This window comes from Falco punctatus (genome assembly GCF_963210335.1).
Source record: "Falco punctatus genome assembly, chromosome: 10".
NCBI classification, from domain to species: Eukaryota; Metazoa; Chordata; class Aves; order Falconiformes; family Falconidae; genus Falco; species Falco punctatus.
This window is the reverse complement of record NC_137590.1, coordinates 37,852,929-37,877,054: the sequence shown is the minus strand read 5'-3', so window position 1 is coordinate 37,877,054 and position 24,126 is coordinate 37,852,929. Positions and strand designations below refer to the sequence as shown.

The window sequence follows — 24,126 nt, the reverse complement described above, 5'->3', positions numbered from 1 at the left end:
GAAGACAACCAGAACAAGGAGCCAGGTAATAACAGATTTCAAGCTCAGCCTTCAACTATTTTTTGTAGGTCATAATATTACATACTTCAGAAGACCTTTTTTTTTAATTGACCAAAAGCTCTTTCAGCTGCCTTATGCAGCAGGTAAACAGAATTTCATATCGGTAACAGCCTGAGACTTTACAAAGTCACTTCTGTATAGGCTGGAAACAGAACTGTGACTCCAGTATGACAATGTGAAGGCCACTTAACCACATGCCTTCTGGAACAAAGATGTCAAAGTCAGGGGACTGCACTGTACCTGTAACCATGGGGATCTATGCCTCTCCACAGCCCAGAAGCCCAGCTCCCAGTATTCCAGTGTTGTCTAGCACCAGCTGTACAATTGTAGGAATCACATTCTCCTTCTTATAAACTGCCCTATAGGAAGGACAATAGACTACTACTAGTTTCAATTATTTTCACTGTATACAGCAGAGATCTGGTCTATGGACCTAGGAACCCAGGATTCCAGCTTTGCTGAATTGATACGGTTATCAACAGGTATTTTCACTAATACAGTAAAAGACAACAGGGGCAAGAACTAAAATAATGGACATCTGTCTGAATGCGTATGTATAAATATATATAGATTAAGATTCATGTCTTGGGTATACAAAGAAAGTGCCTTGGATTAATTAAAGTCCATTCAAAAACTTGCTACTCAATCACAAATTATTAGATTCTAACAAACATGATGCCCACCTAGGGTTCTGTATTGATTTAACTATGTCATCCTTAAACAATACTTCAATTACCATTCACACTTCATCTTGTGACCCTATATTCCTGTATTATATGCCCTAATGGGCCTTGGATTCTTTCAGTGCACAGATTAGGTAATAAATGAGTGAGGTATCAGTAAAATTTTCTTGTGTCAAGGTCAGTCTGAAGGTCTTGAGACAGCTGACAAGGGTAACTTGCATCCAAGGAGGAGCTAATTAAGCCTCTCCTCTGCTAATGATTTGACTGACATGACATCCAACATCCATGTGATATTCTCCTGAATTCCTGCATCACAGAGATTGGGATTCAAGTTCCACAAGTACTTCTGCTTTGACGGAGGACTATACTTGCTAGAAAAAACCCTCTGGCAGAAGAAATAAAAGGTCTCTGACATCTGTAGCAGCCATAAGCTTGTTAAAGCAACTTGAAATTTCAGAACGGCACCATAAACTTTCTCTGAAAAAGGATGAGGTGAGGAGCTTTCTGGACCAAGCCAGTAACCTGTTCATCCTGCATCATTTCTTGAAATGTAGCCACCAGTACAAGCTGCCAAAAATAAATGGCACAACACTCCTATGGGATAATCTATACAGGGAAACATCTCTGTCCACGCACAAGGTAACAGCTGGCTTCCGTAACTCAGACAATGCCCATTTTAAATCCCCTGTGCCTCCATCTCTTTCTTTTTCTGACTTCACATGTGGGTACATAAAAGGCAGAAGAAACAACACCTATATACACTCTCAGAAAAGCATGTGCCTAGAGTACTAGACTTCACTGAAACACTAAAAGGCACTGTAGTAATGGTAAGTTAGTCAACAATGCCTTGGAGTAACAAACATGCCATGATCCAAGTCGAATGCTGCTGTGGGGTAGGTGAGGCGTCAGCGGCTCTGTAACTGAACTGATTCATACTCAGAGCCTTCAGAGAAACACAAAACAAATCAAGGAACAAGCCCCCAGGACCACGTATCCTGGCTGCATTTCCTAATGAACATAGCACTTTAAAAGGACCTTGTGTCCCCTCTTGTGCATGGGTGCTAATGCTCCAGGAACTGACACACCTCTGTTGGCAGACTTAATTTAACAATGTATTTTTGAGATCAAAGACTACTTGTTCCTTATCAAAAGGATTTTTACAATATAAATAAAACATACCCCAGCAATGAAAATACAGTGCTCATACTGTTATTAGACTTTTACTTACATCCATCACACTGTGCCTGTAGGAATCATGCTTCTGGGGGATTGTGTGGTGCTGCCTTTTCAATGGAAAATACAGGTTTTGTTAATGGTGGCTTCTTCATTTGTGGTGGAATCCTCAAGCTCTGCGGAACTGCCTGCCAGACACACAAGACAAGGGAAAAATGGGCCTCACCTGTTCTGTCAGTTCTCAAGCTGCAGCAGTCAACACACCACAGCAGCTCAGCTGCATTGTCCCATATTTGTTTTACACTTTACACGTGTGGAGATCTGTATTCCTCTGAACCTGTCTGTATCTTCATGACAGCTGTGCACAGCAAGGGTTTACTCTATAAGAAGGGACCACAGTGTGGAAGCATTGCAAAGTGTGAACAAGTCCGCAATACTTCACATCTACCAAGACTACCAACACTTCACACCAGAGTCCTAAATCCATGTATAGCCTCTGCATCTTCAGATATCAAAATGCAACTGCCTACTCAAATCATTACCTCCAATTTCTATTTAACTGCTAGTGAGACCTGCTATTGATTAGAGAACAGTAGATGAATGTATACTACTGATACAGGTTTGCAAACGAATTGCTTATTTTCACGTGCACCTAAACCGCATATGCAGGACACAGCCCTGTCATGGTACTTCATGTATCTGCTCAAGACCTTATTAAATCTGCAGGTTGTAAGACACGCTGATTGCAGGCAAGTGCAGATGCCAGCAAGACACATCAAAGCTGAATGAGCTGCCTCAGAGTACACATGAATGAAAGGTAGCTTGTGCTGAATGGTAAAAATACAGCTCATCTAATCAAAGACCGGAGCTTTAGAAGGAAGGTATTGGCTGAGCAGACATTTTCTTTTTTGATTGCCACTACAGTGCGAGAAGGATGGAAACAGAATAATTAGCTTTTGGACCAAAAGTCAATCTTTCTTTAGAACTGCAGTGGTATGCGAAGAAGTGAGTAAGAGGATGGGGACCTTTCATGCTTGCATAGCAAACACAACTTGTGTACTTCACATTCCTCTCTCCACAGGAAACCAACTGGTGGGTCACTATTCCACAACTCAGAAACTTTTACTGAACTTCTTTATAACCAGCCCACAGAAGCTGCATCATTACTGTTTACAGATGGGTACAATTCACCACCTAGGAAGTCGTTTTTTTTCTTGATGCTCTTTACACTCCTAACTCACCTGACAAGTTATATTAAAATCACACTCGAGATCTAATGAGCTGTGTTGAAAGCTGGGAATGCAATTTCCAACACTCGCTGTTACTGCAAGAACACACCTCTCTCTGGCTTCTCCATTATTATTTACTTCCTCAGTCATGATACAGTATTGACTGCTTCTATTCTACTTGATCCTTAACTTGCTGTGTTTACAAGAGTTACAATACATTTACCTTTCCCAAACGGCTTAATAAAACACTGACTGGGAAGAGAGCATCCAGTCCCTGAAAGTATCCAGTAAAAGAAAAACATTCTCAAATGCACCCTACAGCTACCTACTACTGCCTGACTGGAGATAGGAGAGATTTACAACAATGTAATTGCCTCAATACCTCCAATTCCACTCCGGAAAAAGTCCTCAGTTTTAGCTGCCAAGAACTTGTGGTTGGTAGATCTTGCATTTGTAATGCAAAACCACATAGAGAGCTACTTCAGAAGACATCAGACAGCTTAATTCAAACACTAGCAACAACTGAGACAGATCCACATATCCCATGAAGTTCACCACTAAACACTGCAAAGCACCAAGGAAATTTTTAAATCACTTTTGTATCTAACTGGAAGCCAGTTAGATTGATCCAGCGGTTCTTCGTAGCACTGAAAACTGTAATTGCAGGTTTCATCCTCCTCTCTGTAACAGAGGTTAACGAAAAAATAAGCCTGACATATCATTAATCCAGGCAAGAGGTCCAAGCAACTGTAACTACACTATCTCTCAACACATTACAGAGGAATGGAAAACTCTTCACCAAGACTCACGTCTACGTAATAGCAACCTGGCTGTCAGTCTCCTACTTTACTTATTCTGAGATTAAGTTCATCTTACGGTTTCTAGTGCTTTCAGTTCACACTAAGTGCACCAGAATTAGCTGGGCCAAGCTACAGGTATTCACAGCTGTGAGGAACAGCTGATATTTATAACATTCAGGGATTCTACTTGGGAAAGCGGAATGTTTTTACTGAAATGATCACACTGGAAGTAGCTAAGAATATTAGTATTTAATTCACTCTGATTCCCGGGTTGATACGCCCATCAAAAGGAATTCAGCTGCTCAGGAGCTCTCAAAGTGACACTGTTTCAGGCTTTCTGAAGATTCAAGAGAACACCTCCCCATGCTTTCTGCCCCCTCTTTTTTTTTGGCAGGGACGGGGTGTGTGAGGTGGGTTTGCACGTTATCTACATTAGCTGAAAGGGAAGAAGTTAATCTGAAAGATCCAACTCTGGAACAGAAGTCTGGAAAATTCAGTGACAACAATGCACACCACAGCTTTAAAACTGAGTTAAAAGCTAAAAGTAAGTGCAACCACTGATATAAAACGTCTACCTGCTGTTGCTTAGTCTACAGGTAAAAACCTGCTTCAAACCCTCCCTTCTGAAGGAAAACCACAGAAACAGTAAAATACCACATCATTACAAAACTGCTTAGGAAGACACTGCAATGGCCCCTCCTTAATACTGACTGAGAAAAAGGTTAATTTAATTTACCCTTGTGTGACAGAGGAAAACCAACAAATATCATCCATTTTCCTTTGCACTTGCTTGATTATGAGTATCAGCTAGCATGCTTAAAGCCAGCAGCTTCATTCTGAGAAAGGGAAATGTTCTCAGCGGAGTTCTGCAAACAACAGTGCAGAGGGAAATGGGTGTAATCTACCAGCCAGGAAAAGTGCTGGAGGCTTGCACTTTTCAAGCTCAACTAGTAGCTTGAAAACTAGTGTCTGCTGCCTAAGCCAAATGATTACCAAAATGGAAAGACATATTAACAGAAAAAGAAAGCAAAGAGGAAAGTCATGCAGAAAATCCGTGAGCAAGCCAGGCAGTGAACTGAGGTCTGCGCACGCATTTCTAGTTCAATGCTTCTCCCCTTTCACTGGCAACATTTTTAAACTTGGGAGAAGAAACTTTCCTCTCTACTTGAAATTCAAGTTCTGCTGAAAAGAATATGCTGCCCCTTCTCCCTGCCGGTGGGCTGCACAGCTCCATCCGTACCCAGCCTATTCTCATCTCTGAGGGAGCAGGAAGCTGACGCCAGTGTGCGAGGAGAATAGCTGCCTTTCCACTCGGCAGCTCCCTGCTGAACTGCTGAGTCACACGTTTTCTCTGCATTCATTTTCACACTGCTCCCACTCAGTCCACCTGCCACTTCATCTGGGATGGGTGGGAGGAAAGAAAGAGAGGTGAAGTCAGAAAAAACATTCATGTTCACCCGGGACCATTATTACAATACCGCAGGGTCGCATATAAAAGCAAGCCTGCAAGCTGCTAGAGAGGGACAGAGAAAAATATCAGCTTGCAAGACAAACTGCCTCCCCCTCTTCTTCAACAAGATGAGACTGGCCAGCAAACAAGTTGCAAACCTCATTCAATTCCCAATCAGTCACTGATGTTACGTGCTTGCTGGTATGTTCTGCAAATTCCAGGCTTCAGATCAGGCCGCGAGGTTTTCCTTCTTTTCTGTGATTTAGAAGAGCTTTCAAGGTGCTGTGATTTTTTCAACAGTCCAACCGGTACAGTGTAGTAAATGACTGGCTGCCAAGGGAAGTGCCATCGTGGTAAGTGACAATACCATTTGGATAGATTCCAGTTCCTAAGGGCATCTTCACCCAAGTTGCTGCAGTGGAAATGTCCACCAGCCCCAACTTTCATCATTCAAGAAGATGAAGAGAAAGTCTCAGCCATTTTCTTGCAGCTTCTGTAAAAACCACACATAACAGGAGCCAACTCTCCTCCTACCTCTCAAATTCTTATGTAGGTTGGACTGTACATATAGAAATATACATTTCACTGAATTATCAAGGTAGTAATCTTTTCTGTAACTAGATTTCTGGACAGTACACATATTGAAAAAAGACAGTGCCCAGAAGCTTCCTAGTTTATTAAATCAGCATCTAAAAAAACACTTCTGAAACTGACTTTCAGACTAAACCGGGACAACTGTGATTTATTTACAGACTAATTCTTAACCTACCGCTACTGTAGTTTTTCAGAAGAAAAACTGAGGGCTTGTTAGGAACTAAATAAGGATTTTGTTTCATTAAGCAGAATTAGCGCTTCAAAAAGTAAGCCTGTTTTTCCCTGTGAGAAAGCCTGTTCTTAAGTAATGTTCAGCCTTGCTTCCCAGTAATTCTTCTGGTGCAAGTCTGCTTGAAACATGCTTGTGCTGTACAGGCCTGAAGTATAAAGACAAAATCCAGTCTCAGAAGAGTTTAATGACATCACACTAACATGCTTTTCTATATCAACTTCTACTTCCCACCCCCTAGAGTGGCTGGCTCATCATCATGCTGCTCAAGAAACAGTTCATGAAAAAAAAAAATGTAACTGGAGGGGAAAGTAAATACAGGGAAGATAAAAACAAAACTCAAAACCTTCTCAAATTTTCCTGCCTCCGTACAGTTTGTTCTAAATAATCAAAAGAATTTGCAAAACACGTATTTACAAGACAGGACTCTGGTCTATCAAGTCATCCCTGAAGAGGGAAGGATGCAGCCTGCCAGCAGATAATTTCACTGAAGAGTCAGACTGGGAGATTCCATCTGAACTGCCATCAACCCCTTCCTGGAAGAAACCAGATGCTCAAGCCAGCACTCCTTGCAGACCCGGAGTCCTACACAGTGCTATTGCTTGCTTAATATACCTAGCCCATCTAGTAAGAGAGAAAGTAACTTACTTGATCATCACATCAAGTCTCTAGTTCATAATAATTCATAGGAAACAGAGTTGTAAGGGCAAAGCAGCTCACAACACGCTTGGCTGACACTACTCTGAATCAGGTGTAAGCCTCACTTACACAGGAGCAAGAAGAAAACAAAATCATCAGGCTCTCTGCTCTAAAAAGGGGAGGCCTCCCAGTTCAGCAGCAATGAACTGCTGGGAGCCAGCAGAAGCAGTAAGGAACTGTCAGATAAAGCACCCGTATGGGAAGTATATGAGAGGTACTGTACCACCTGCTGCGGTCTGATTCTCCTCCAGTGAGTAATGAGTACATTATACACTGCTGTATCTACTAATAATGGAGGAGTTCCTCTTAATTTCTGACACAAGATTACTTATGCCCTTGTCCACATCTAAATTGTATTCCCACTACTAAATCAAACAACAAGAGGTTTATTCATCTTAACGGGCTATACTAATGCTTACAGGTCTTCAACACAAGAGGTGTGGTTAAGCACTGTACTTTTCCCTTCTCTCGTGCAAAACACGTCAAGTTAAAGGATAAGCTATTTCTCACAGCAGCTAGGGGCCCCTAGAGCAGCGTTTGCTTCAAAACAAGTAAAATATTTAATATAGTGTCAAATTACAGCTCTGAAGTAATGTAGACCCTCTGCGGGCAGAGACAGTGAATATTAACTTCTATCACACCCACACATTATTAGCATTTGCCATCTTTCAATCAGGGCTCTGTTCAAATCTTTAGGTTTTTTTGCATAAAGCTCTTTCCACCTTTTCCATTAAACCCCTTACAGAAGGTCTGTCCGATTGCCACTTAATGATTAGATGCAATTCCCCCCAAAAAGAAACCCACCAAAAAACCCCAAACATTTCTTTGTTATGCTGTTTTCTTCAGTGAAAGTTATCAAGTGCCTGGTGATAATTCTGGGAGGTGCCTTGAGCTTTTGTAAACAGACATGCAAGTTGACTTTCAGTGGAGGTGGTTGTCCCAAATTATTTCCAGCCTGCAAACTCCCTTTAACACTGAAAATGGAAACCCACAAAGCAGCTCTGTAATTCCACACTTAAAGAGGTATGGCTTTGCTCATGAATCAGCCTTGCACAGACAACATAGCTAGGGAAAACTGTCAACAGCACAATAACAATGCAGATTCAGACGTACAGGACTGAATTCTCTTTCTGAAACAGAATAACCAACTCTCCCTTCCCAAACCCAAATAACAGTTTTTGTGACTTTAGCCTTTTAACTACAGGATATACTTAAATGTGCCTGAATACATAATTAACAAATCGCAGCAGTTATTTAAAACTGGTCAAACAGCCCCTGTGATACAAGAGTAAATCTGACAAAAGAAACAAGCACATTCTGGTTTCATGCACTTCTGAAAGTACTTATTATTCATACTACTATCATCTGAATTGGTGTTAGTATGCTTGCATTGCTTGAAAGATTTTTCAAGCAGAAAAGCATATTTCTGCTCAACGTCTACAGTTTTAATGTTAATACCATTGTGTGCTCCCAATTCATCTTCAGTGACTTACTAGCATGGTGTCCTGCGGGTATTGAATCTGCTTTCTGCTCTGGTGAATAAGAGAGTTTGCACCTTGAAACAGACAAGTGATATGCTGGCTTCCTGCCAGGTTCAAATGTGAACATTTTTATGTCATTCATTTAAGGATAGCCTACTTTACTAAGTGACTAAAATCTTATGCCCCAGAGACTTCAGCAAAAAACATTTTGGAAAGCCACTATTACATTCCACATTTATTTCAAAGACACTTTCTTCCCTGAGCAAAGTAAATTACATCAAGACCAGTCTCAACAATCATCTTCAGCTACAAACACGATACCATGCCTCAAGGGTACTATGCCAAGTATAAGCATTTAACTTTCTTTCGTGCATTTAAAAAGGCTATGCTTGCACTACTTCCTCAGAAAGCAACGGTGTCATTCAGGTACTATAATTTAGGCTCCAGAATAAGCACTTGTATAGATAAAGGCACAGACACCTAGAAACAGGACACGCACACTCAGTTTTATCTTTGTACTAGAGTGCTATTTCCACCCAGGGCTACTCCATCATGGGCCCAAATGCAAAGCTTGCAACATTAAGCATCACTGCTTCCAGTTCAGTGCCCCACTACCTCTAACTGCAGTCTCTTCATGTTAGGGGCATGCTTAAATTATTAAAATGTGCTAAGTATAACAGCCTCATTAAACCCTCCTTCCCCCTAGCTAACCACATAGCAGCACAAAAAGCGAACAGTGAATGAAGAAGGTGGTAACAGTCCACTTTGTTTCCTCATGTCTCATCTATATGGGTTCCTATACTGCACTCATCAACACGGATACACAGCCTTAAGTAGTGAACTAAAAAAATACAACAGCTTGCCTTCTCATCCTCTTCCCAGTGAGGGAACATGCACAGAGCAATGTTTTGCCTAGACAGATAAGCAGACATGCACACACAAGTTGTTACAGATCTATGTCAGAGAAGGTGTGACAAAAAAAGCACATGCTGATGATGAGCTCTGCAATTATACTGGGAAGATTTTGCACCATTTGCCTGCAGTCATGAGCACTCTACAAAACAATCCAAAGCAGCAAACCTCCCATGGATGCATACATCTCGAGGCTCTGCTTGATCTGAAGCAGCTGTACCTCACTCCACACAGCCTCGTGCTGAGTTACCTTAGCAAGAGCTGACATTAATCAACAGGTCTGCAAGGTGGTAAGCAAAGTTCAGTGGAAACACCATTTTGGATACTGCATCAGCATAGCATTTCTAATTCTAGCTCCAGGGCCAGCCTGGTATCAGCTAGCTCTGAAATTTTCATTCCCTACAGTGCAGAAATGCTCTTCAATACCTTACACTGAGACCATTCTGGAGAGGAGTTGAATATGATCTGATGTTACATGGAAGCAGGTGGCAGGTACGCTGTATTTGTGGGAGGCACAGCTGCCAAGGAGGTACACTTAAAACATCCCATTGCTACAGGTATAAAAGGTCTGACAGTATCTCCTATTCTGAGGATGAAAAGACAGCAAGTTATTTTACCACCTCGTCTATGCAACACAGATGGGAGCTATTAAAAAACATGGTTTTCTCAGGCCTCAATTAATTTCTTCCTTTTCAGGTGCTCTGGATATTGTAACATCTACAATGCAGGTCACCGCAAAGGCACCAAACATATCTTTATATACTCCTATATATATATTATATAGTTGTCCCACTGTTCTGTTTCCATATTGAAATGCTGCTGTGTATATAACATATTTTGAAATACTGGTAGTCAATTGCCTTCCATAGTGCATTCTTTATGAAGTATGTTACAGCAGGTGTCAATGGGAAGCAAGATTTCATCCACAGTTGTATTCCTGCAATGCTATCCAGAATACTTCATTGGCATTAACAGGAGATGCCAAACGCCTCATACCAACTCTCTTCCCGCACTGAGGTATACGCTTCACTTTGATATAAAAAAGTTAAACCTGCACTGAATAATCCTGTAAATCTCATTCTTAGCTTCTAAGGACCAATACAGACTTTCAAACTTATCCCACCTCTGCCTTTCCTCCACAGCAGCCAGATTGTACTGGAAGATTTTTCTCCTTTCACCCCTCAATTCCCAGTGACAACTGCGTGCAATCCACTCTCTTGGTCCTTTTTCCTGAAGATAGCCTTAATTATGCTGGGAAGATCATAAGCAGAATGGGCAAGAAAGAGCTACGTTTTATGCATGGCCCAAGTAGAAGCACTGTTATCTGTTTCAGGTATGCTGAGCAGGGACACAAAAGATGAATCAAGGAAATAAAAAGTCGTGCTTTGGGGGGATAATTATATTATAGTCCATCCTTTCACTTCTACAGATCTTGAAATGGTCTTACCAACTGAAAAGACCGAATCCACACATGCATCCAATAGAAGCAGCACTTCCGTAGCATGCAGAAAAACCTCAATAACAAAGGAAGCTTCACCTAAGAGCATTTTCCCTTCCGGAAAATAGCACAGACTCCTTCAATGTCCTAGCAAAGGACATTCAAACCTGCCGGTACCAGTGAGCACACAGGGTGCTAAAATGGGCCATTTTCAGAGCCCCTGCACAAAATGTGACAAGAAAAAATACTTATTCTGAAAAAGCCTTCTGTATTTATCTTTGCCTCCCACAAAAGCCATACAACATGGAAGGCATTTTGTGTCTTCCAGGAGTGCCATCCCTCTTCCCAAAAGCCTGCAAAATTGGTCAGATGAAACTTCTACCTACTTCAGCAGGAATGTTGCCTGTACAAGGAAGCTGGGACTCGGCCTTGCAGTCTAACCACCTCCAGTCCTATTTCTGGGCTCAGAAGAGACCTTTTTAATATACACATAGGGAAGACAAAGGCATTCAAACTGCTAAAGACTTTGCAAAGTAGCAACTTTGGACTGTCATTTGAAGGTCAGCCTCCAACACACAGTATTTATCTGCTTATTGTCAAACAACTGCTGGAGCAGAAAGGAGTTTTAATAGAATATGTTAGTTAATCAAATCTGGAACATTAATGGGTTTTTCATAACACTGTGGTACTGCATCTATGAAAAGCAATGAAAAAATGGTTCTATTTAAAAGTGGTAATAGCTCTAGTCTTTGAACATATGCTTAATGAACAAATCTGTTAAGAAAAAAGGCCTGCGTGTATTGGAGTGGGGTAGTATGTTTGTTCTCACTTAAAGCGTGCCATGATGGCAATCATCAACAGCAAATGGCCTCTATTGTTGGGACTGAATAACATTCCATTCACCCATTTACTTTCAGGTGAAATTGCTTTCTTTCTTTTAAATAACACATTCGTTTAGCTAAACAGCTGAGTTGAAAATAAAGCAATGCCAGATTCATGTTATTAAGGACACCTGATAAGCGTTCATGCTCTTTGGTAGGTGCAAAGAACCACAGCGTAGTTATATGCAGGCAGCTTGCTACCACAGCATGAGGTGCAGCACGCGTAAGCCAAATAGACTACAGTGAAGAGGCATTCAGATCCCATGGTGAGAACAGTCTAACAACCCAGTGCTAGCACATATCCTAGTGGTGGGCGCAGTTTCAGGGATGAAGTCACATACGGTGCGACACAAAACCTGAACAGAATAGACTATGTAAAGCTCAGATGACAACCAGAAAGCTACGATGGCAAAGCACATGACAACAAACTCAATCTACTGGGTTTCCACTTCCAAGAGCAGGTAGATGAACCCAATAAGCTGGTAGATATTTTTGTGAAATTTAAAGGCCATTTCCTTATGCTGGGAAGTAAGTATTGACAATATCCACAGTCAAGCCCCAGCTGCCAGGCTATTTTTAAAGGAAGCTTGACAGATGTTGCTAAAATGCACCCCAAAAAAGTCAAACTTGTCAATACTTACTCCACTCATCTTCTGTCCTCCCAAAAGCTCTTCTCATGGAGTACCAGAATCTTCCCTTTCTCCACTAAATCTGGGAGTTTAAGCTCCTCAGTTCCACACTGAATGCTCCTAAGGAAGCTTCGTCAATACAGACTCCCCTTCCTGGTCTTTCCTTCAATAACATGCTTGAATATGGCTCTTCTGTGCAACTGAGCCAGGTATCAATTGGAAGGTGCATTTTGTGGTGAAAGAGCCATAACTCCTGGGTTGCATTCAACCAGATTTCCTACTGCAACACACTGCAGCTGGAAATCTAACAACTAGATGAGACCATGCCATGATCACTTCTGCTTTGACAACTCTTCTCAGGCAGCAGGGTTGGGAGACAGCTCCTCACTGCTTTTGGACAGTTGAGCATGACTCAATGCTGGCTCTCCATCAGCTTTGCTGACTTTTCAGTCCTTGCAGTCCCTCCTCTTTTCAAGAACTTTTCCCTGTGAACATGCAGAGCAAATCTAGATTAACAAAGATCAGAGACCATGAGTAGGTGGAAAGAGATAAGAAGATGCACAAAGATAAAGCAAGTGTCAGGTTCTTAAGACTTGCTTTCTGAGAAAGAGCTCTGATACAATGAAGAGAATATTACATTGTTAAAACCTCTTCTTTCTTGTGGATGGTATTCCTCTCCCATTCTCTTCTAAATGCTTTACTTCTTGAAATATTTTTCTTACTGAGGTTTCTGGTATTTTCCCATGGTGACAGATATGTCACCAGCATGCATAAGTAAAGTATGAAACCTCAATCTGCAGACTGGTAAGGCACAGGTCTAGAAAGCATGATTTGCAAAAGCAGTACAAGTTTAAGATACTGTGACAACGGACTTCTAAAGGGCTGTTTGCTTCAGCTAAAATAAAGTTTGCAAGACTGTTGAAGACACATGTCAGCAAGGTTTTGTTCTCAAAAATGACTAGCATTTTTACCAGGCTGATTTTCAGCATATTTTAGCATGCAGTAATATGAATAATTTGTCCATTAATCAACCACCAAATCCACCAACCCAACGAGTGACCATGAGGCATGCATAACATTTGGTAGGTAACTATGTGCCAAATTGAAATCACTGTACCATTCTGGATCCCACATCCCTGAAACAGGCCCTTTGGTATTTCTGACCTCTAAAATGTCTGTTCTATGGCCTTAAATCACATCCTACAAAACCACTCTCATATGCTAACATGAAAGATGAGATTAAGCTAGACAACAGACTAGCAGCAACAAGCAGAGAAAGGAGAAGATAAAATAAAGATCATAAAAGTGCAGGTATGTTTAAGACTAATGGAAATTACAGTATCTGATGAAAGAAGAGATGAAAGACAGAAAATAAATACAAGGCCATAGAAGAGAAGCCCACAGGAGGAGTAGGAGTGTAAAAGCCTGGCAGAAGGACTGCGCAGAGACTAAAAACAGCATCTGGCAGCAGCTCAAATCAAACAAGGCAGCATATGCAAGAAGTGCAGTACATTGAAAACTTCCTTCCTCTTGGGGATTAAGTAACCTCAGAGTTAGGGTAGAGAGTCTTCCCTCCATCTCCTCTGGAATATCTTGCTTTAAACTCCGAAGCAGGAAAAAATCCAGTCAAACTTTTCTGTGATTGTAATTTCCCATTTCCCACTGTGAGCTCTTAATGGAAATTTTCAAAGGCAAAGTTGCAGAAACTAAACACTGTTTGTGATCCATTTTTCTATCAGGGAACATGCTGGTGGGTACCTACAGAGGTACCAGATGCCAGATTTTCAAAATTACCAATCCAACCAGGTAGGACTGGACTGTTTCACTTCTACTGAAACAACTTCAATAATTTTTCAGTAGATGGGCCTAACTTCCATTTTCAAAGGTGGCTTAAAGATCTATTTCATACTGAAAGACAATGAGACAATACAGACAATACCACACAGTTGCTTTTGAAACTGAGACTGGCATGCTTTTCAAAATGCTACCTACCATATGCTTTTGCTTCCTTTAATTGTGTCTACAGATACAGCACACATATGCGTGTCTACTTGTCGCTCACAATTAATGCATAGCTGCAGCTGTGAGAACATCAAATACTACAAACTGGGCAGTCTGAGGACAGCCCAGCATTCCAAATCTTAAACTCCAGCAACGATTATGATATTTGCGTCTGCACAAAACCTGAGAAAGTCCCATGTGGGAAAGTATCACCACACTAATGGATTCTATTGTGTTTTACATGGGAACCTGAAAGGCAACCAAAGGATTCCAGGATTCCAACTTCCACTAGAACTTCAGCAGAAAAGAAGTAACTAGTTTCCTTAAATGCCTCACAAAATCCCAGTCTGAATAACAGATCTTTGGCATTAATGATTAATTAAATAAATAATCTTTGGTATTAAACAAAAATATATCCTTGATACTGCTATGCTAGGCTAACGGAGCTGGCAGACTGAACAAACATACACCTGGGGGCAGCATCAACAGGTTTAAGCTTCTCTAAGTTACAAATGGTGGTTTACCAGAGTTACACCCCTTACTTGGTAGGAGGCAAGAAAACCATTTTATGCACAGGATAGGAGAAGGAAGTCCATCAAGTCAACACACTTGCCATCTGTCCAGCTTGAGAAAGGATGAAGTACAAGAAGAATTAAAAAGAAAAAAATGCTTAAGAACTTGTCCAGCCCTTCATAAAGGCATGCCACACCCAACAAAAATATCTTCCAAACATTATATTCCAAGTCATTCCTTTTTCTTTAGGGTCCTGACAAAGTCAAAATTTTGCTATAAGCATTTACCCATGCTACCCATATAGCAAATAAGATGGCAAATACATGTTACTCACATATTTAATCCATTGGTAAATGCTAAACTTCCCAGTCATAATCACATTTCTTTTGATCCTCCTCGTTGCAATTTAAATTTTCACCACTTTTATCTAGTGTGCTGTGAATACCACTTCTTCATGATTTGTAATGGAACAGGGAAAAAAAACAACCTTCCAAGAAAATGGGTAGGTTATTTCATGCCAGAGTGGCTTTTTCTGTGGTGCTATTTGCATTCCACATGCAAACATACGGTTAGCCAAACTCTGCTCATGTTACTATACAAATATTTCGTAAGCACAAATCTCTTTCTGAATCAAGCATTTGTTAGCGATGCCGACTACTGTTTATAAACACTACAGTGAAATCTTGGAATATCCATGTAATGAAAGCTTAACATTAAATGAACGGTTTCTCAACTTATATTTGTCAAACCATTAAATAAAGAAAACAAGCTCTTCTTCCACTATGTTCACAGAGATTCTTTCCACTGAGTGTATATTGCTCTATTTTATTTCTCAAACAGAAGCAGTATAAACCACACAGAGCCGACTAAGGCTTCCTTATTCACTGCTTTTCTTTCCTTTTTGTATGTAATCTTCACGAAGTCATCAGGATTATTTGTGCAACACCACCAAATGAAACAGGGATTACAAACTGGCTCACAAGAAACATTTACTCTCTCACGTACTGCAGATAGCCAATACCTTTTTTAAAGTTCCTTGGAGGCAAATTGTCTTATATAATCCTGAAAGAAACTACTAAAGCAGTAAGGACTGCAGAAATTTACCAAACAGATACCTGTCAAAAAGAAGAGACTGATTTTTAATTTAACTCTGTTGAAATCATGGTCCTTGTGGATCCAGACCTGTAGACATAGTGCACCTTAGCACTGCAAAATGCCTCATTTTCATCCGCTCTCTGATTCTTTGATGCTGCTCAGAGAGGGACTGAGATTTTAATCAGTTTAATTTTCTACAGTGTTTTGTGTACACACTGCGGAAGAAACTTGCTTTAACATAGATTTAACTGAAAGACTTCAACTTCAAACTGTCAACCCAAGTACACACTCCTTCAAAAACAGCATTTTCATTTTGCTCATCCCCACAGACTCATGCGACCTCTTTTATCTGTATCATGTTATCCACCCGCACCACAGCAGCTCCTGGCCTACTGTCACACAGCTACAACAAAACTTTTCAAGTCTCCAGGAACACCATACAGTTCTAGTTCACCACACTTTCTGCTTCATGCTCTGTGTCAGATGCAAGCATCTACAAAACCTAACACGAGGCAGTTCTGTGAAAAAATAGCCTTCTGGTTACCTAAAAGGACAGTTTTTCAATGTAGTCCATCATTTTATGGTTTCACCATCCCTCGTCACTGACTGGCACAAACACATCCTAAGTTTCCCAAGGTATTTTTCAGAATTCGAAAGTTAACACTAACTTTTCGAAAGTTAACATTTGCCCTCCAACCTACCATAACCAAGCAATGCATTAAATGTTTCTCACTAGCTCACGTGCCCTGCAATGAAAATGACAATATTTTCTTTGCATGTGTTTTGCTGACTACTCAACTTAGGCACTAAAACACCGGAAACCCTCAACCACAATCTACACAGCATTTTCTGCAATACTGAAGTTTAGCATGTTTGTGACAGCTGAACAGAATGATACCCTTTTCTTAGCCAAATTTGAAACAAGGACCAGACTACAGTCCTATGACAATGCCTGGACAATGTCTTCTACTTCAAACATCTACTGGAGCACCTCCCATCAACTTCAAAGACATAGATTTGCATTTCATGCACTATTTCCTGAGCCTTCACTCAAATTAGTATCACTGATAATTTCTAATTGTCTTTGCCTCTTGTGTCCATTCAGCCACCTCAGACTAAGGCCTTTCCAGGGTACCTTTGCAGCAAGCATACCTGCCAGAGACAGCCTATACACACAGTTTCTTCCACAGTACTTTATGGATGTTTCCATGCTGACATTATTACATTAACACAAACGTAAGTGCACGACATTCAAGCTCACACTCAGCTGGAAAGATTTAACACAGGGGTTTTTTGGAACTATTCCACTTTATGTCACATGATAAATTATGTGTGATCTTTTCTTTCTTCCCTCCCACATCAGGTTTTCCCAGGCTAAGCTTTTCTGCAAGGCAGAACTACCCACATCTCATTCTGCAACAAAAACAAAACTGTTGGAAAACTTCCCTTTGTATTGCTCACATATAAAGAGTAAGTCAGTATCACCGCCGAATTTAAGATGTTTTTAATGAACAACCTGTAGGCTATGAGCATGAACATATGATATTTTGGCCAAGCAGAATTCAATGGAGATGAGGAGAAGCAAATAAAGAAGGGAACACTTCTCTTAAGGCAGTTTCAAAGCCTAAGTAAAAACACAATGGGAAGAAGTGTAGCCCCATATATAAACCACAAGGAACAAAAAAACAGGAGGGGGAAGGTGGGAGCATTACTGTACCAGAATCACTCACACATTTATTTCCCTCCAAAGCAGCCATATTGGTGGGCAGGAAATAGGAAAGGAAACATGAAAGACCTCTGCATATATTCAGTATCTGGAAGAACCATACACGGAGGATTTAAAGCACACAAATGTAATCTATTTTTTTAACTACCCAGTTAAAAATAGGATGTATGTGTGGTTTCTGTGTTGGTGGATGGAGCAAATTCACTGATGGTTTAGCTCCATCCTTTTAACTACATTTTACTACAAATTTCAGTGCTGTGATAAATTTGATAAACTCTGCTAAGTGATTTCTGAATTCATTGTTTTATATAACAAGCAGAACTGCATTTACATCTTGCTTTAAAATTAACATAGTCTATGACTATAAAGATCAAGTAAGCTATATGTTTTTATTAAGTTTGTTTTCTGATCCATTTTCTTAAGTCAAAGCTTAAAAACAGAAAAGGTGTCTTGCTGGCAAGTCCCAAGGGGAGTCATCCTTCTCTTAACAGAGCAGGTACAATTCAAAACAACTAACAAGCACCATGAAAAGACTGTGGATAGTTCCAAGCCCACCATCAGCACCCCCACTGCTCCTCTGAAACTTCTGCTCACAACATAATCGCTAGCTGTGTGCAACAGCTCCTGAGAAACAGGCTTCACTGCGCCCATTCCACTCCAGCAGCATGTCCACGAGGTGCAGAACTAAGAAGTAACCGTATTTCCCAAGTGATTGCCACTGGAAAAAAGGAACTGGTACCTCTTCACTCACTACTGAAGGACAAATTATATCCCCAAACTACATCAAATGGTCTAACAAAATATGCTATACCTCTCTGTATAGTTCTCCTTATGCTACCTTGACACAAAGGGCTCCAGTATCTGAATGAGTTACCCCAGTACATTGAGTTATTATTTCTGTTAAGTGGAAGTGTAATGGACTCTGCATGCTCTCAAGTCCAATGCAAACAGAAGACAAGATTGATGAGATTCAAGCAAGAAGTGCTCAGTGCTTTTACAATAGCAGGCTAAGAAGGTGTACATGTAGTTACTGGGGTTCAGCTGACACAAGGTAACTTGATCACACACACATCTTAATTTTTAACATAAAGCTGTTCGCAATGACAGTAGCCCCAAATGCTGTTCTTTGGCCTTTCTTAGTGCCTGCCATCCACCAATACCCAAATGCTGATATAGAAGTGTTTTCTTTACACACACTGCTGTGCAAGGAACTTGGTATTGTGACATTTCCAGGGAGGCCAAGTAAGAATTAATGCTGAACCTGCAGGCGCGAGGCCTGTACCTCTAGGTCCTTGGAGCTTCTAGAGTTACCTCTTAAGCTACATGCAACTGTTTTAGTCTGCCTTCAGTACAGGTGCCTTGCCAGACTTCACACTTAATCCCTCTCTCTATACTGCCTCTAAATTCAAGCATTCCTCCTCTTCTTCCTCTTTCTTCCGCCATGTAACTTAGGGACAAACAATTTTAAACTGTTGAAGGAAATATTCCCGTCTATGGCCTAACACGCCTCATCTTTCTGTCCCTCCAACAGCATGTGAATGATCAGAAGAAAACACCACTAAAGCAAGGACAGTTTGGAATCACTCCTATCTCTGAAAATGCATACAGCCTTACTCTCAATTACCTTACATCTTGCAGTTATCATCAATGCAAAACTGATGTGAAAACAATATTCAGCTTTGGTAGCGTTTTACACCTACTTTAGTCTGATGTAGAAGAAACATGCTGCAATGTGCCCATGACTATTAGGAAAACCTTGAAGTCAGAGTACTTTTAGAGAAAGTCAGTCACCTTAAACAATACAGGCAATACAACTGCATGACCTTCCTTTTAAACCTCCTGTGTGTCCTTTGTTATGCTGACAGTGAACACTAGTCATAGGAGCACTTACTCATGTGTGTAAGTGCCAGCAAAATCAGGCTCTGAGTTAAGAGATTTCAGCACTTCATTTTGCTCCCTATGAAACTCTAAAGGATGTGTCACAGAGGACTGATAAGCAATTGCAGAACTTCTGGTAGCAAGTACTCAGCAGCACATTCAGACTACTTCATGGAAGCAAGAGTGACTTTATCTTGTGCTCTGCATAAGCAAAACTCTGTGGTTTTAAGCTACCAGGTTAATTTTTGCTGAAAACACTGGCAAAGCCTAGACACAAGCAGAAATTGTGCACACAATTACCTGGATGCACACCCTAGCACTGACAGAGTGGCAAAGCAGGTCAGTAGGCAGGAACATCATCACAAAACAGTAACACAAATCCAGAAGAGGGCTAAACCCAAACCAGTAAAACCGTTTATTGCTACTGTTTACTTTTTCACTGTTCTGGGAAGGATGTAGAACATATTCCAAGGAACACATTCAGGCAATCTGTAGCAACACTATGTTGTGAGATGTTCCCTCATTCCATCTATGAACCCAAATGAGACAAGATTACTTGCCCAAGAAGGGACTACACAGAGCCATACATTCTCCTTTTGTCCTTATACTCCCTTTTCTCCATGTCAAGCATGGATGACCCTGAAGACAGGGCCAAGTCTCCTGGGGCACAGGAACAGAAACATGTTATTAAAACAAAGTCTGCACAGAAATGTTTTCTGTCTTGGAATCTGAAAACAAAGTTTAATTAACCACCTGAGTGGAAAGCAAAGCGTGGCTTATATAATGCAGACTATCTGTGGACTCTCACCCCCGTCATTCTGCACAGCCCCTTGTAACCGCTAGTCCACGTAACAGCAATTTTTGCTGGTAAAATTAAAGTAACTGGGATGAGGGATCTAGATGCCAGCTTTCACAGAGATCAAGAAAGAAGAGACAGGTTTTTAAAACAGAGGAAATAGAAACAAATCCAAATGACACAAGCTACTACATAGTTCTGTAAAGGAAATATGGCTTTGTTGCTTCTTGAACTCCTAGAAATCAGTTTGTCATTAGATAGAGAGTTATTCAGTGCTACAAAGAGAGATTCTTGTAAGAATGAGATAAGCCAGTGAAAAGCATAATAAATTTGGAAAAAATTTAGCTCTGGGAATAACAGAGGTCTGTCCATTGAATACCTGATTATCTACTTGTCAGGCCACAGAACTGTAATTTGGTGGTTTGGGATTCTGTCTTTGGTTTCCAGCATCCCCATTTTTGGAGATTCAGCTCAAAAGACTGTCTCCCATTCTGTGTTTGCAGAGTTCTCAGCTCAGTGTGTCCTTAATATTTCTTGGGGAATTTAAATGACACTGCAAACACTTAAGGTTAGCTTCATGTTGCAGTTAAGATGATCTAACATTACACTGCTGCAGAAGAAGAGGGGTTTGTTCCCTCCTGTTCACTCTCCTCTTATTGCATCATATCCATCTATCTTACCTAACTATGCAGCAACAAGGCTGCTGCTTCAGCTTGCAGAACTGATGGAAAACTAATTAATTTGGGGGGTGGATTAGTCATCATTGGGGGAGTGAAAAGGGGACCATCTTCAGTGGAAGCTCAGTGCTAGATTAAATGCCAAGTTGAACTGCACTCTGCTTACAGTGATTTACAGAATTTCCCTGGGTGTTCAGCTCAGTAGTATCTGCATGTATGTTTTAAAAACTATGGCTAAGCAAGTATCAAATGGAATTCAACTCCTTTGTTACAGCATACTAATCTTTGTGAAAACCTCACACCCATTTTGTCAAAAAAAAGAAAGAGCAAATCTTAATCAGGGTAGATAAATACAAAACTTTCCAACAACATTCCCACTGCAAAAAACAGAAGGGTTTTTCCAGCCATTAAAAAAAAATTAAAAGGTAAACTCAGAGAATTACATATGACACGCACAGCTGTCCTAGTAGACATTTACAGCAATTACTTGAAATTCTCATGTCACTCGCAACAGAGATTATCAGCTGGTAGTTATAAAAACTTAATGTATATTAAAAACTGTGACCAATATTGTTTTCTGTGCATAGAGATAAACATCCTGCTCAAGGATCTGAACTCCTATTTAAAAGCAAAACCAAACATTAAGAATAAAAAAGCACTCAGTATGGTTCTGAGACACGTATGTGGCTGCATTGCATATTCCCTGCCTACACTGACAGTGTGGGAGCTCTGTTAGTCATCTAATGCGCATATTTGCTTGGCACAATGCCTTTACTTTCTTATGCAGGCAAGAAAGATGATCGCCTGTTTATTGTATTCTTACATCTTCATTGCATGTTCTTCAGTCAGTATGACCAGGCTTTCCCAATTCAAACTACAAGCTGTTAGAGGACAGACCAGTTCAAAGTGAAGCCCAAGGACTGGAGGTTGTTAAGCACATCTGTAGACAAGGGTGACTTTTAGCTTTATGCTACTTAAACACGTGTTTTTGGTGGGCCCTAACAAAATGTTTGTTTTACAAATAAAGGCATTTCATTGAATCGAAGTCTAACCTAGTTTTGCTTTCAGCTCTGGCACTGATCCTTTTATTATCTTCAAGGGCATTAGAAGGTCTCAGTTGGATTGCTTTAACTGTCCTCTCCTCCAGAATGGAGGCAAGCTGGAAACCTGAATTTAGTTTTCAAGTGTAGCTGTCATAATACCTCTTTACCCAGACTACAGCAGGATCACTTAGATACCATCCTTCTGGCATCCCAATTTCATTTAAACCACACAAAACACATAAAAGAAAGGTGTGTCTTTTTAGTGTAATGTTGACTGTGAAACAGTATACAGAGGAACAGAGGGAGATAGAATTTCCAGGTGCCTCAGTGTTGTCAGACCTTGAAGGAGCGACATTTCCCTTCCCAATGGCCCTGGATGCTTACTTCATGTTACAACCTGCTTTGTTTGAATTAGCAAAGCACCAATTCAATTGCTTTCTGACACAAGGGAAGAAGTGTTCTGAGGGGAAGTAGCTCACGCTGCTTATAAGGTATCTCAGTAGTGAATCCACTTAACACCACCACTGTATTTATGCCAAGAAATCATCTCACACTGCCCCACTCCACTGTGGAAACTGGCAATGCCAGCCTTCACAGGCAGCCTGGGACTGCCTTGCAGGACCTCCCCTACCCCTTCCTTACTTTAAGGACCTTTGGCAATACAGGCTGCCATGTCTCTGCTCTTTTTCCCCCAGATGTGCAAAAGTTTGGATTCCTGAGGAGTGCAGCACTTTGCTGTAATGTCTGCTCACTGCGCTCAGTGTGTTAGTATCTAGCTGGAAGGAACAGCTTTTGACAAGCAGGAGTTCCAAATAGGTAAGATCTGGTCTGATCTAGTGGAGTTCTGTCTTTAAATTCTATAATGGTAAGACAGAAGAAATATGTGTGAGGCATTCACAATAATCAACCATTTCAAGTTAATTAGCAATTAATTTTGTGAGCAACTAAAGTCTAGCAAAGATGCATCTTGAGAGATTCTGGTCACAGTTACCCTGATGCAAAATCTAGATTAACTCCTAGAAAGAACATGAATCTCCATGACAGCTACTTCAGATTTACAACCAGCTACTCTGAATTTGTGCACTTGTTTTCACAGCCATGTGGGAGATCTGTCTCAGCACAAATCAGCTCTGCTCTCCTGTAGATTCTCAAGGTACACAGAGTTACATTTCTGTAAAAATCCAACCTCAGTGAAATGGGGAAATTAAAAATTATATGCTCTGATGAAACCTAAGCCTCCCACATAACAAGCAAAAACCCTGCTACAGAGCCAGTCACTACAAGTGGTCACAATATCCTCCCCAGCTCTCAGTCTTTAGGCAGTAAGGGTAATTCCCTCTCACTGGATTTCACAAAACAGAACAGCAATCATCAAAATTACTATTCTTCTGCCTAGGACTCTTAAGAGTATTAAGAATGCTAAATCCACAGAGTGCACAGTATTGAGTAGTCCTACAACCCTACCAAAATCCACATAAGTCTTTCATGACCATCTTTCTAAGAGGGTAAAGAGGGAGTAAACACCTTCTGGCCGTTAGCACTGACCCATGTGATACGCACTGCAGCTGTGTCAAAGAAATTTTATATGAAAAAGGAGTTACCGTTCTGTCACACAACCCTTCACCCTTCTACCAGCTCTACTTAGCTCTGCCTCTCCATCTCTGCACAGCCAGCACTTCCCCATTCTTTTACTCCTTAAGCTAACCACTGGGTTAAAATGAACCCACATGAATCTCAGTTCAAGTAGCGCAGCACTGCTCATGAAATTCTAACTTGATTCAGGTAAGGAAATGTTTGTATGCTTCTGGGTGAGCCAGAGTACAGGTTATAAAGTAACAAAGACCAGAAACAGATCACAGGCAACATACAAATGCAAGTGCTGTAAATTCTGAAGTCAACATATGTTCAGAGAGCTTGACAAATCGTTTGTGGAAACATCAGAGAGAAATACTTGGAGCCACTTTTGTTAGATGGTTTAAGTTCACATTAAGGACTTGCATCAAACTCATTGATGTGGGGACTCTTTTTAAGCAAACTATAAGACCTCTCCATACCAGCCTAACTTTAAAAGAATTGGACACATTGCTACCTGCCTTCCACTGACAGTTACGTTCACAGTGCAGATCATAACTGCCTCAC

At 40.8% G+C, this 24,126-nt stretch overlaps 1 protein-coding gene across 17 annotated transcripts in view; it reads right to left on the bottom strand.

Annotated features, from left to right (window-relative positions):
- The window catches only part of PTPN5 (protein tyrosine phosphatase non-receptor type 5), a gene marked incomplete at its 5' end in the record, with an annotated part of 113,507 nt that overhangs the window by 35,724 nt on the left and 53,657 nt on the right, over nt 1–24,126 (bottom strand). For 9 of the 17 annotated variants that reach the window (XM_080405795.1, XM_080405785.1, XM_080405797.1 and 6 more), the window contains one exon: nt 1,972–2,104. The exons of 5 other annotated variants lie outside the window; for them this stretch is intronic. Coding sequence is in view for 3 of the 12 variants with exons in the window: in XM_080405791.1 (XP_080261917.1) it covers nt 301–310 (10 nt within the window). 3 more of the 17 variants (XM_080405791.1, XM_080405790.1, XM_080405792.1) reach the window with 3 other exon arrangements.